The 13,714-nt window shown below is 35.1% G+C and overlaps 1 protein-coding gene across 1 annotated transcript; it reads left to right on the top strand.

The window, feature by feature from the left end:
* The first annotated feature begins 2,122 nt into the window (after positions 1-2,122).
* Positions 2,123-9,688, top strand: LOC142234602 (uncharacterized). Its single transcript, XM_075305763.1, has 4 exons — positions 2,123-2,197; positions 2,856-2,998; positions 4,283-6,314; positions 6,599-9,688. The coding sequence occupies exons 1-4, from the start codon at positions 2,123-2,125 to the stop codon at positions 9,686-9,688; spliced, it is 5,340 nt and encodes a 1,779-aa protein (XP_075161878.1).
* The last annotated feature ends 4,026 nt before the right edge of the window (positions 9,689-13,714 follow it).

Here is a 13,714-nt window from a genome sequence, read left to right on the forward strand (position 1 = left end):
GATTTTGTCTTTACTTTAAAAAAATTGGTATTAATTCCGAGCCAAAGAAGCGGAGAATACAAGTAAGGATACTTTTAAGACACAATTGTCTTTTAAATTTAGGTTTTGTGTACTTGCTTCTAGGAAGCAAATTTTAATTTTTCGCTTTCTCAGCTTTTTTACTTCATATGCTATCAAAGTCCTTTAAAAACGAGTTAACGGCAACTTTATTTTCTAAATTAGGACTCGACTTCCAGTAGAAATTATGCTATGTTTGAAGTAAAAAACTTCTTTAAAATAAAGTTTTGAAAAACATGTCCTATATTTGAACTATTTTTTGCTTTGTAGTCAAGATGCAAAAAGACAACAAATTTAAAGACAATTTCATTAAATTTTAAGAATTTTTCTGAATTATTAAAGTCAAGTTGACCTTAGCCTATAAATTTTTTTCTTTCATGTTAAGATACCCATTTTTAAGTCAAATCACTTAATTATAAGGACAATACGACTTCATTGAAAAGTTTATCGACTTTTGGACAAGGAAAATAACTTTATTTTAGAGAAATGCGTATTCTATGCTAAGCAAAATTTGTATTCGTATTTTAAAGACATGAAATCTTTGACCTCACGACAATATTTTTTCAGTGTAGCACAATGTATCAAATTTCAACTGACTCGGATGAAATTTGCTCCTCCAAGAAGCTCCAACACCAAATCTCGGGATCGGTTTGTATGGGGGCTATATATGATTATGGACTGATATGGACCACTTTTGGTATGGTTGTTAAATATCATATACTAACACCACGTACCAAATTTCAACCAGATCGGATGAATTTTGCTTCTCCAAGAGGCTCCAAAACCAAATCTCGGGATGGGTTTATATGGAGCTATATATAATTATGGAATGATATGAACCAATTCATGCATGGTTGTTGAACACCATATACTAACATCACGTGTTTGAGGCTGTTCAAAGTTTCTTTGAACCCGTTTTGAAACACTGTGCGTAGCGGCACAAATAATTTTTAATCGTCGTGTCCTTTTGTTTTTCTATTTGTTTACCTGGAAAGTTGCCCTTTGATCGATGCTTGTAGTTTTGTCGCTAAGCTTTGCATCGGCTACTAAGCATCACTCAAGAGGGCAACGAACCAGTCTTGAACCGACCATCAACTCGCGTGCGCGCTGCCGATCTCCCCCCGTGATAAACAAGTGTAGTGAAACATTCGTTATTGAAAAAATAAAACAAACTTTGAAACATATAAACATTGAAGTGAACATTTAAAAATAAAGAACATTTACAGGTAAACTATTAGTGAAGACGATTAATACACAGTGATACATAAAGACACATCAACACCATAACAACCCATTCCCCACTCATAAACCCAAAAAGAAAAGTGCCGGCCACTAACAACAATCATCATCAACAAAAAATCATCAGAACAAAATCACAACACAAAAATACATTAATTTGCCTTAATACTATATTGCACAAAAATTCCATGTAATTGCACATAATATTTTCACTTAAAACTATATTGCACAATTCCCTATTGTCAAATGAATTTAAATTGAAACAACCCTTAATTACACCCTTTCCAAAAGTTGAACTAAAATTGAATTTCTTTTGTAAATAATTTCTAAATCTAATTGTAAACCTTAAAATCTAATTTAAAACTTAAATCTAATAATAAATAATGAATTTAGATTAAAATTACACCATAAACCAATTGTAAATAAATATTCCTGAATTTTAAAATTTAAAACTAAAATTTCTTCACGTGTAATTATTTCGGAAGGCAAAATTAGTTTTACTTTCCAGCTCTTCTTCAGTTCAACCCCGAACATTTTGGTCCATTGCGAACCGGATTAGTGTTTTTTAAATTATTAAAAACAATAAAATTGAAAAAAAAATATAATTTTTTTCTCCAAGTGTATTGTGATTTTGTTCTAAGTGTACAAGTTAAAAAACCCAGTGACCCATTAGTGCGTTTTATCAAGTGAAGAAAAAACTGTAGTAGTATATTACAAAATATAAAAGTATTAAGTGATTATAACCCAGTGTAATATTAATGTCAAATACCCTAGTGTAATACAACAACAAAAAAAACCAAATAGTCAAATAATATTCAAATTGCCCATGCCCTTCAAATGTAACTATCACTATGCAAAACAAAATAAACAACAACAACAACATACATTGACCACACAGCTGGTGATGCATTGACTGACCAACAAGCGGACAGCCAAAAAATAGTCAAACACACACACGTACATACAAACATATAAAGCATAGAGAGAAAACAAAATAAAAGGGTAATGACATTAATACTACACTGTAAAAATAAAAGGTTATGACATTTAAGTAAAATGTTTGAAAAATAGTGAAAAATTGTGGACAATAATAATTTTGAAGTGTTTTTCGGAAAAATTATGTACTTTTTTGGAAAACTAGTGTATTTTAAAGAAAAAAGTGGTTTTTTCGAAATTTTCAAAATTTAGTGACCCAGTATACAAAAGTGTTTTTCCGTAATTTTTTGATCAATTAATCAAAGAAAAACTGATTTACACTGTAAAAAACAATGAAAAAGTGAATTTCTGTATTTTTTGGCATAAGTAAAATTTTCTATTTGTGATATTTTAAAAAATCAGTTTTTTGCAAAATTGGTCAAAAAATTACATACAAGTGACCCATACAAAATTAACCCAAGTTTTTGTGCATTTTTATAACAATCAATTCTCGGTTCGGTCGTGTAAAATAAAACAACAACAAAAAATAAATATTGAACTTTGGACATTTTCGGTGAATTTGGACAAAACCGTAACAACGGTTTTTTAAAAACTACATTTTGTCCAACAATAACTATTTACAGTTTTCACGACACAAACAGTCCCTAGCGACACAACACAATCTTCAACAGCACTACAAAGCGACACAACAACACAGCGGCAGAAAGCAGACGCCATTTTTATACATCCAATTACACACATACATACATATTTACAAAGCTTCAAAGTGAGTACCTATTTTTTGATTTTTTTTGGGGATTTTTGGTATAGTTTTTGCTGAGCTCATAGTTGAGAGCTTGTTGTTGCAAAGACTCTGTATAACCCGTAGGAAAAAAAAACAACTCCGAATTTGTGATATGCTCATGACACAGAACTTTGGACACATATTTTATTACGTAATTTGAGAAAAAATTGGAAAACGAATGATTTTGGAAAAAAAAGCGGCTACACTAAAAGAAATTTTTTCCTCAATTCTTGTTGGAAAAAATTACGAAAACGAATGATTTTGGAAAAAAAGCGGCTACACCAAAAGAAATTTTTTCCTCAATTCTTGTTGGAAAAAATTACAAACATTTTTAAATTTTATTTTTGCTCAAAAAATTTAATTTATTTTGTTTTCTTCAATCATAAAAAACATCAAATTGGAAAATTCATAAAAATTTTGGATTTTTTTTTCATCAAATCGATTTTTGATTTTTTTTTGGATTTTGGAAATATTTAATTGGGAATTTATCATTTTATTTCCCGTACACCGTAAAAAAAGAGACCCTGGAAAAAATTTATCATTGAATCAATCGGCAACAATTGAAACTTTTTTTGAAGAAAACAATTTATTTTATATTTATATTTTTTATCAACCTTTATTTCAAAGCCAATCTATCTATTCGACCCTCTGACCCACAAAAAGGTAGGAGATAGTTGGTTTTTGAAATTTTTTGACACATTTTTGTTAACAAATTTTTTTTCAGCTTTTTTTTTAATTTCGTTTATTTGTATTGCAAAATTGCTAAAATCCATATATTTTTGAGCATCGTGCTTTAACAAAATATTGCTTTTCTGTTTTTTGATTTTTTGGGTGTTTGGGTGTTTGGGAAATTTTTCGTAAAATTTTTTTTCGAGATTTTTTTTGGAAATTTTTTGGAAATTTTTTGGAACATTTGTTGTAAACGTAAATTTGTGGGATTTTTTTTGTTGTTTTTACGTAATTTTGGCCCAATTTGTCTACTGACCCAATTTTTTTGTTAAATTTGACTCGTTTTTTAATTTTTCTTGATTAGTAAATATTTTCGACACTACAAATTTTGTCCCGTTTGAAAGGATATCTTGATTTTGAAATAGTTTATTGTAGAAAATTCGTGTTTTTTCTGAATAAAACTAGTTTTTTGATTCTTTCGCGAGTTATAATATATTTTAATTTTTGACCGGTGCAAAAAAGTTTAAAATACATTATGGATAGAATTTTGAAAGAAAAATTTGCCAATTGTTTGAATGATCTCGTGGATGTTGAAAGCGTTTTATCTGTCAAGGCGGCCACCGAAGATTTACACGCGTTGGAAGCGGCTCGAGTAGAGCTAAATACGTTATGGGACCAAGTTAGGCGGGCTTATATAAACTGTCGAGATAGGGTTCCAGTTGAGGGAGAGACTCCAATAGATAAGGATAAGCTTCGCGGTCATTATAAAAACGGTATGGACGTCTATAAGACAGGTTTAAGTACGATTAACTCACAGATCTCGGCGCGGCAGGAACGGGAGAATCAGGAAAAATTAGCTAGGGAATCATTAATGACACAAAATATGGCAGTAGACCCAAATTCGACCCCAAATTTACGATTACCACCATGCGACACCGACATTTTTAAGGGCGGGTATAGCGAATGGCCTACATTCAGAGATTTATTTGCTGCAATTTACATAAATAACCCAAGATTGAGTAAAGTCGAGAAGTTATTCCATTTGACCCAAAAAACTTCGGGAGAAGCGCGGGAAATCATTACAAATGTACCCCTAACTAATGAGGGTTTCGATATAGCTTGGAGAAATTTAGAAAATAGATACGAAAATAAACGGATGCAAGTTAACGAACAGCTTAGGATTCTCTTTAATTTGCCTACAGTATCAGTTGAAAACGCGTCAACGATACAAAAATTACAACGCACGATTAACACTTGTACACCAACTTTGGAAACTTTACTAGTAGACACGGGAGAATGGGACCCAATATTAGTATACCTTGTTTCAACAAAATTACCTCGTACATTCTTGGAAGAATTTGAGAACAGTTTAGAGGATTGTTCGACACTTCCAAGTTGGCAGAAATTAGACGATTTTCTGTCACACAAGTTTAAAACATTGGAATCGGTGGGGAATATTAAAATTCAAAATTCGAAACATAATCAATCAAGATCGGATAATGATAGAAGGGGGAATCGTGTTAATAGTTTTCATACAAATGTCACTCAGAAACATAATCCTTCGGGTTCAAGACTCAATAATAATAATAACAATTCACAAGCCAACCATAATTCGAAAAATATTAATAATCCTAGTCGCAAACAAAGTGAAAGCGTTTGTCCAATTTGTCGGACAAATCATTTGTTGCGAAACTGTCCCAAATTTTTGGAAAAGTCACCCAATGACAGAATACAAATAACGAAACAAAATCATCTTTGCTACAATTGTTTATTGGCCGATCATGGAGTTCGGGAATGCAAAAGTCGTTATAGTTGTAGGGAATGTAATCAGCGACACCACAGTCTGTTACATAAGGGCAATGTTGGCTCTGCCCCTACAAACACAACACATACACGAGACGCAGCACAATCTAGTGCAAGTGCTGTTGCTCTCAACACTTTAATTCATCGAGTACGAGACGGAGCACAACCTAGCACAAGTGCTGCCGCTCTCAACACTTTTGTTAATCAGGTTCAAGGTGGAGCACAATCTAGTGCAAGTGCTGCCACTTGTTCCACTCTAGTTCAATCATCGATTTCATCTAGTATACAGTCCACTTCTACTAACGAAAGGCCTAGTATAACGACTCTCACGTTGCAAGAAGATAGACCCACTCCACGACCCGAAACTACACTTTTGTTTACCGCAATCGTTCAAATCGAATCAAAGGGACAGAGATATGACGCCAGGGCAATCATTGATCCTGGGTCACAATCGACATTTATTTCTGAAAGAATCAAAAACAGATTACAACTTCCTACAGTCAGGAATTTAGTTCACGTCACAGGTTTGAGTGACACAGTTGCTGAGACATCTACAAAGGCTTGTGTTTTTAATCTTTGTTCACGCATAGACCCTACTTTTGAATTAGAGGTTTGGGCACCCGTGTTAAAGACTCTTCCGTCTAATTTACCAACGCATACTCTTGATCGAACATTGTTTGATGAGTTCCGGCATCTTAGATTAGCCGATCCGCAGTTCTTTGATAGTCGACCCGTTGATATGCTCATCGGACTTGATATAGGACCGTTCATATACACTCATGATGTTCCTATGAAATCTTTTGGCTCAATATTGGCACAAGACACTGTATTTGGATGGATAGTTGGCGGACCCATTCAACAAAATATTGAGACAACTAGGAAAATTGCTCTTCACAGTGCCTCATCTTTGGAAAAAATAATCACACGTTTTTGGGAGGTGGAAGAAACCCCAAAAAAGATTTTGAGGTCAGCTGAAGATATTTATTGTGAAACAAATTACACGTCTACGACGAAACGTAATGAAGCGGGAAGATACATAGTGACTCTACCATTCAAAAGTTGCGCAGAAATTGGTGCATCTCGAAACATCGCACTTGCACAATTTCACAGAATGGAGAGAAATTGGCCAGGACCCCTGATATAACGGCGGAATACGACGCTGCTATTAGGGAATATCTTCAATTGGGACACATGCGAAAAGTTGATCCACAAAATATTTACAAGACCCCTCATTACTATTTACCGCACCACGCAGTTATTAAACCAGATAGAACGACCACCAAACTTAGAGTGGTATTTAATGCATCAAGCCCTACTTCAAATAAAAAGAGTCTTAATGATATTTTACATACAGGGCCTATTCTTCAACAGGATTTGGTGTTACAAATTTTAAAATGGCGTTTTTTCAAATATGTTTTCAACGCCGATGTTACAAAAATGTATCGGCAGATATTAATAGACCCAAATCAAGCTTCGTTTCAAAGAATACTTTTCCGATTCTCCGAAAATGGCCCAGTGGAAGATTTTGAATTGTTAACCGTCACTTTTGGCGTAAATTGCGCACCGTTTTTGGCAATAAGAACCCTGCTTCAATTAGCTGAAGATGTACAAGACTCATACCCTTTGGGCTCAAAAATAATCAAAGAAAATTTATACGTTGATGATGTATTAGCGGGGGGACACACGATTGAAGACACCATCGCCGCTAGAAAACAATTAACATCTGTTTTAGACTCTGTTGGTTTCGAGTTGAGGAAATGGACCTCTAACGACCCACGTCTATTAAATGATCTACATCCTGATTTATTGTTGCCTGTCAATTGGTTAGATCTTTCTGAAGGATCGTCAACCAAGACCCTTGGCATTCGGTGGAATGTAGCGACCGATGCTTTCTCATTTAAAGCGCCAAATGTTGAAGAAAGAGAACTTTTCACTAAACGCGAAGTTTTATCGACAATTGCTAAATTTTTCGACCCTTGCGGCTGGCTTGCTCCGATCATTATAGTTGCCAAATTAGTGATGCAGCAAGTCTGGTTAGATAAAATAGGGTGGGATGACACATTAAGACCCGTAACCACTATGAATTGGAGAAATTTTGTGAAAAATAGCCCGATTATTAATACTATATCTGTACCAAGATGGATTCGATTTTCACCCTCAAGCGCGGTCGAAATACACGGTTTCTGTGACGCGTCGGAAAGCGCGTACGCTGCTACGCTTTATATTCGAGTAGAAATCGGAAACCAAGTAGACACTTTTCTTTTAGCAGCCAAAACTCGTGTGGCTCCAATAAAGAAAATGTCTCTACCGAGATTAGAGTTATGCGGAGCGGTTATGTTATCAAAGTTAGCAAATGCAATCATTCCAAATCTACAAATAGCGCAATTTACGACACATTTCTGGACTGACTCCACCATAGTTTTAGCGTGGCTTCGTAAACCACCGTGTTCTTGGAGCACTTTTGTTGGAAATCGGGTTTCCGAAATTTTAGAAAGCGTCGGTAATGAAAACTGGAATCACGTGGACTCTGAATCGAACCCAGCCGATATCGCGAGTCGTGGTTGTTCACCAGATGAGTTAAAAGAACATCATTTGTGGTGGACGGGGCCGGAATGGTTGAAATTGCCCAGAGATCGGTGGCCCAAAACTCAACTCAACGCAGATACGAATCTTGAAGCTAAACAAGTTAAAGTTTTCGCGACAACTGTTTTCGAAGACCCTTTGACCCGTTTCTCATCTTTATCACGCGCTTATCGAGTGCTATCGTATGTAATGCGTTTTTGGCGGAATACAGGTTCAAATCGGTCTCGAATTGCGTCGGAGGACATATCCTCATCTGAACTCAATGATATAAAAACTCGTCTAATCATCGTTACTCAAAAACATTATTTTGCTGAAGAATATTTAGCTTTGACTCAAAAGAAGCGACTCTCGCCAAGCAGTAGTATTTTATCGTTTAACCCATTTATCGACTCAAAAGGAGTGCTTAGATCAAACGGTCGTTTAGTTCAATCTCAGGCTCTTACATATAGCGAACGCCATCCTATCTTAATTCCATACGACTCTCGGTTTGCTCTTTTATTTGTAGAATTTGTTCATAAGGTCACAATGCACGGTGGCAATCAACTAATGGTTCGTGTCATTCGATCGGAATTTTGGATTTTTCGTGTGAAACAATTAGTAAAAAAGGTTATTCACAATTGTCGGATATGTTCTATACATCGACACCGGACCCAAACTCAAATTATGGCATCCCTGCCACCAGAACGCACTATGTTATCTAGACCCTTTCAAAATACGGGCGTAGATTTTGCTGGACCCTTTGGGATAAAAAGTTTGACTGCTCGAGCTTGTCTTATTACAAAGGGTTATGTCTGTATATTTGTTTGTTTTTCGACTCGCGCAATCCACTTAGAAGCTACTAATGATTTGTCGACCCAATCCTTCATAGCTGCTTTAGATCGCTTTATAGGCAGAAGAGGGTGTCCAGAAAAAATATTCTCGGATAATGGGAAAAACTTTATAGGTGCCGCGGAACTTATTAAAAAAGATAGGATCGCATTTATGAAATCAATTCAAGACACTACTATTCAAAGACACGCGCATCAAAATTTAGAATGGAAATTTATTCCTCCAGGGGCTCCCCATATGGGAGGTCTGTGGGAGGCGGGTGTTAAATCGTTCAAGACCCACCTTCGTAAAACAATGCCAAAAATGAATTTTACGTTTGAAGAATTATCAACTATTTTAGCCCGCATAGAGGCTTGTCTTAATTCACGTCCGATTAGTCCAACTAGTGATGACCTTTCAGACTTAGAGCCTTTGACCCCAGGACATTTTCTGATAGGTTCTCCATTGTTGACCCCGGCAGAACCCGATATTTCTGGTGGGGATGTGACATTAATAAATCGGTGGACACGATTAAAAGTTATTTCTCAGAATTTTTGTCAAAGATGGAAATCGGAATATTTGAATGAATTACACCGTAGATACAAATGGAAATACCCACAACAAAACCTTGCCATAAATGATTTAGTTATTATAAAAGATGATCACTTACCTTCAAATGAATGGAAACTAGGGAGGGTTGTCAAAACCTACGAAGGCGCTGACAAAAATATTCGAGTAGTAGACATTAAAACCGCTAGCGGTATGCTCAGCCGACCCATAACGAAGATAGTAAAACTATTTGCGGACTGACTAGCATATCACAAATTCATCAAAAAACACGGTACTCACAAAACTTTTGTTACAGAAATGGCCGGAGTATTACCAGTTCGCGACCCATCACCAAATGGACCCTCTCGCCCCAATCGCCGACACCGACCTGCGCACTGGCAGTATGCATGTGGGCTGTGCCAAGACGACCACCCAATCAGGTCATGTGCCTTCTTCCGCCGCCAGACCCCATATCAGCGGTATGAAACAGTAGAGAGGCGCAGCTACTGCCGTAACTGCCTGGCGCGCAGTCATTTGGCTCCGGACTGCCCAGTCCTCACCGCGTGTCGGGAATGCAACCTCCGTCACCATACGATGTTGCATGGGGCTCCTCAGCTGCGAGAAACCTTTGGACGTTATACGCCACCACCGGTAGAGTTGCCATACCACCGATCTTCGGTTTTTATTCCTACAGCCCAGGTGGATATGATGGCTGAGGAGTCTGAGGACTGGGCCAGTGTAAGAGTGCTTTTATGCCAAGCTGCCACACACACACGAGTTGCTGCATCGACCGTTAACCGGCTCCGAATCCCAACAAGGGAAAAGGATGGTCGTACGTTCGCCACAATCCGACTTAGGGCACGACGCTATGGAAGTCGCCTGGTGTATAAGCTCAGAGCTTTGGTGACCCGCGACCTACCCAGACGCCCATACTCCGACCCCATCCTTGAGGACCCTGCTGCAAATATGGAGGCTCATGAGTTGGCCGATATCGATCCTAGAGGCAATGAGTCCATCGACGTCGAAGTGAGCGCAAGTGCTTATGCCTACTTGCGGCGAGATGGCGTCGTACAGACGGGCCTTGGAAGAGTTTTTGCCCAACTCACCGATTGGGGCTATGTTTTCGTGGGACCAGTCAGTAGTCCAACCGAGGTCAGCAACCAGTAAGGTAAGGTAAACTACACTCTTTCGCGGGGGGCAGAATGTTCAAAGTTTCTTTGAACCCGTTTTGAAACACTGTGCGTAGCGGCACAAATAATTTTTAATCGTCGTGTCCTTTTGTTTTTCTATTTGTTTACCTGGAAAGTTGCCCTTTGATCGATGCTTGTAGTTTTGTCGCTAAGCTTTGCATCGGCTACTAAGCATCACTCAAGAGGGCAACGAACCAGTCTTGAACCGACCATCAACTCGCGTGCGCGCTGCCGATCTCCCCCCGTGATAAACAAGTGTAGTGAAACATTCGTTATTGAAAAAATAAAACAAACTTTGAAACATATAAACATTGAAGTGAACATTTAAAAATAAAGAACATTTACAGGTAAACTATTAGTGAAGACGATTAATACACAGTGATACATAAAGACACATCAACACCATAACAACCCATTCCCCACTCATAAACCCAAAAAGAAAAGTGCCGGCCACTAACAACAATCATCATCAACAAAAAATCATCAGAACAAAATCACAACACAAAAATACATTAATTTGCCTTAATACTATATTGCACAAAAATTCCATGTAATTGCACATAATATTTTCACTTAAAACTATATTGCACAATTCCCTATTGTCAAATGAATTTAAATTGAAACAACCCTTAATTACACCCTTTCCAAAAGTTGAACTAAAATTGAATTTCTTTTGTAAATAATTTCTAAATCTAATTGTAAACCTTAAAATCTAATTTAAAACTTAAATCTAATAATAAATAATGAATTTAGATTAAAATTACACCATAAACCAATTGTAAATAAATATTCCTGAATTTTAAAATTTAAAACTAAAATTTCTTCACGTGTAATTATTTCGGAAGGCAAAATTAGTTTTACTTTCCAGCTCTTCTTCAGTTCAACCCCGAACAGAGGCCATATATTAACACCACGTACCAAATTTGAACTGAATCAGATGAATTTTGGTCTTCCAAGAGGCTCCGCAAGCCAAATCTGTGTATTGGTTTATATCGGGTCTATATATAATTATAGACCGATGTGGACCAATTTTTGCATGATTGTTAGAGATCATATGCTCACACCATGCACCAAATTTCAGCAAGATCGGATGAATTTTGCTTCTCCAAACGGCTCCGGAGGTCAAATCTGGGGCCCGTTTTATATGGGGGCTATTTATAACTATGGACCGATACGGATAAATTTTTGCTTGGTTGTTAGAGACCGTATACAAACACCAAGTACCAAATTTCAACCGGATCTGATGAAATTTGCTTCTCTTAGAGGCTCCGCAAGCCAAATCGGGGGATCGGTTTATATGGGGGCTATATATAATTATGGACCGATGTGGACCAATTTTTGCATGTTTATTAGAGACCATATACTAACACCATGTACTAAATTTCAGCCGGATCGGATGAAATTTGCTTCTCTTAGACGATTCGCAAGCCAAATTTAGGGGTCCGTTTATATGGGGGCTATACGTAAAAGTGGACCGATATGGCTCATTTGCAATATCATCTGACCTACATCAATAACAACTACTTGTGCCAAGTTTCAAGTCGATAGCTGGTGTCGTTCGGAAGTTAGCGTGATTTCAACAGACGGACGGACGGACGGACATGCTCAGATCGACTCAGAATTTCACCACGACCCAGAATATATATACTTTTAATTACATCATCTCATACACACAAAAAAAAATTTTCAGATTCAATCACCAAATTAATTGATCCAATTAATTTTTTAATTGAAATGTCTTCAATCACGAAAATTATAGTATCAATCATAGTTTTAATTGGTCATAGAAAAAATTCTTGATTAAAAAATTAATTGATTTTCAAATTAATTTCAATTAATTTTTTAATTGATTCAATTAAAAATTTAATTGATGTTGATTGCAAAACTCAATTAATTTATTAATTACAGGTAACTATTTTTAATTACTTTCTGAATTGGCTTAGAGTTTTTATTTGGATTAACAAATGGTTGTTTGAAATACATTTTTAATTAAAAATTACAAAAAAATCAGCACTTTTTTTAACTGAATTAGTCTTCCGAATTTGATTAAAAAGTAAATTGTATCAATTAATTTTTTAATTAAAAATTTAAAAATTTTCAATCATTGACTTAATTAACTTAATGCTTCTATCATGATTAAAAAGTTAATTGTATCAATTAATTTATTAATTGAAAAAATTTTCAACTTCAATTAACTTTTTAATTGGAAATATTTTGGTGATATTTTTTTCTGTGTAGAAGAAAAAATTAACTAAAAGTAAAGAAGAAAATCATTGGCGCCAAATCATGACCATTTTAACCATACAGTAGTTCATTCTTACTATTTTTGGGAATCGTACGAAAATCTTCTTTTGCTTTAGTTGATATTGAACTTATGTGTACGGTCATTGAACTTTATACTCACGTTTAGTTCATAAAATTTTTGAGACATACTTAAAAAATTAAGATTTCATTAAGCTGTGGAAATTTTCGATAAAAGTAATAAAATTTAACTACACACAAAAATTTTTTTCTGATTCAATCACGAAATTAATTGATCCAATTAATTTTTAATTGAAATGTCTTCAATCACAGAAATGATAGTATGAATTAAAAAATTAATTGAAGGTCAATTAAAAGTTAATTGATCCAATTAAAAAATTAATTGATACTATTATTTTTGTGATTGATTTTTGTTTCAATTAAAAAAATTGTTGAATCAATTAAATTTTTAATTGAATATTTTTTAAAACTCAATTAAAATTTTAATTGGAAAAATTTTCGTGAAATTTTTTTTTGTGTGTACAAAAAAATTTAAACCAAAGATACCAAATCCTCAAAATAAATTTTAGCTTATAGGTGAAGCTTATTTATCTTTAATATCTTAGTGATTATTTCTTGAATTAAAAAAAATATTTTCGTAACTATAAGGCCTCACTTCGATGACATACAATTTTAACTAAGAAATCACATTTTAAAAATTCATGTTCTAAATTTAATAAAAAAGATTTTTTAAAGCAATGGCTATGAATTTTCTTTTAATAAATAAATTAATTAATTGATTTTAAATAATAAGTTAATTAATTGATTTTAAAGAAACTTTGTGTAAAAAGTTTCC

Source organism: Haematobia irritans, chromosome 1, assembly GCF_050003625.1.
Source record: "Haematobia irritans isolate KBUSLIRL chromosome 1, ASM5000362v1, whole genome shotgun sequence".
Lineage (NCBI taxonomy): Eukaryota > Metazoa > Arthropoda > Insecta > Diptera > Muscidae > Haematobia > Haematobia irritans.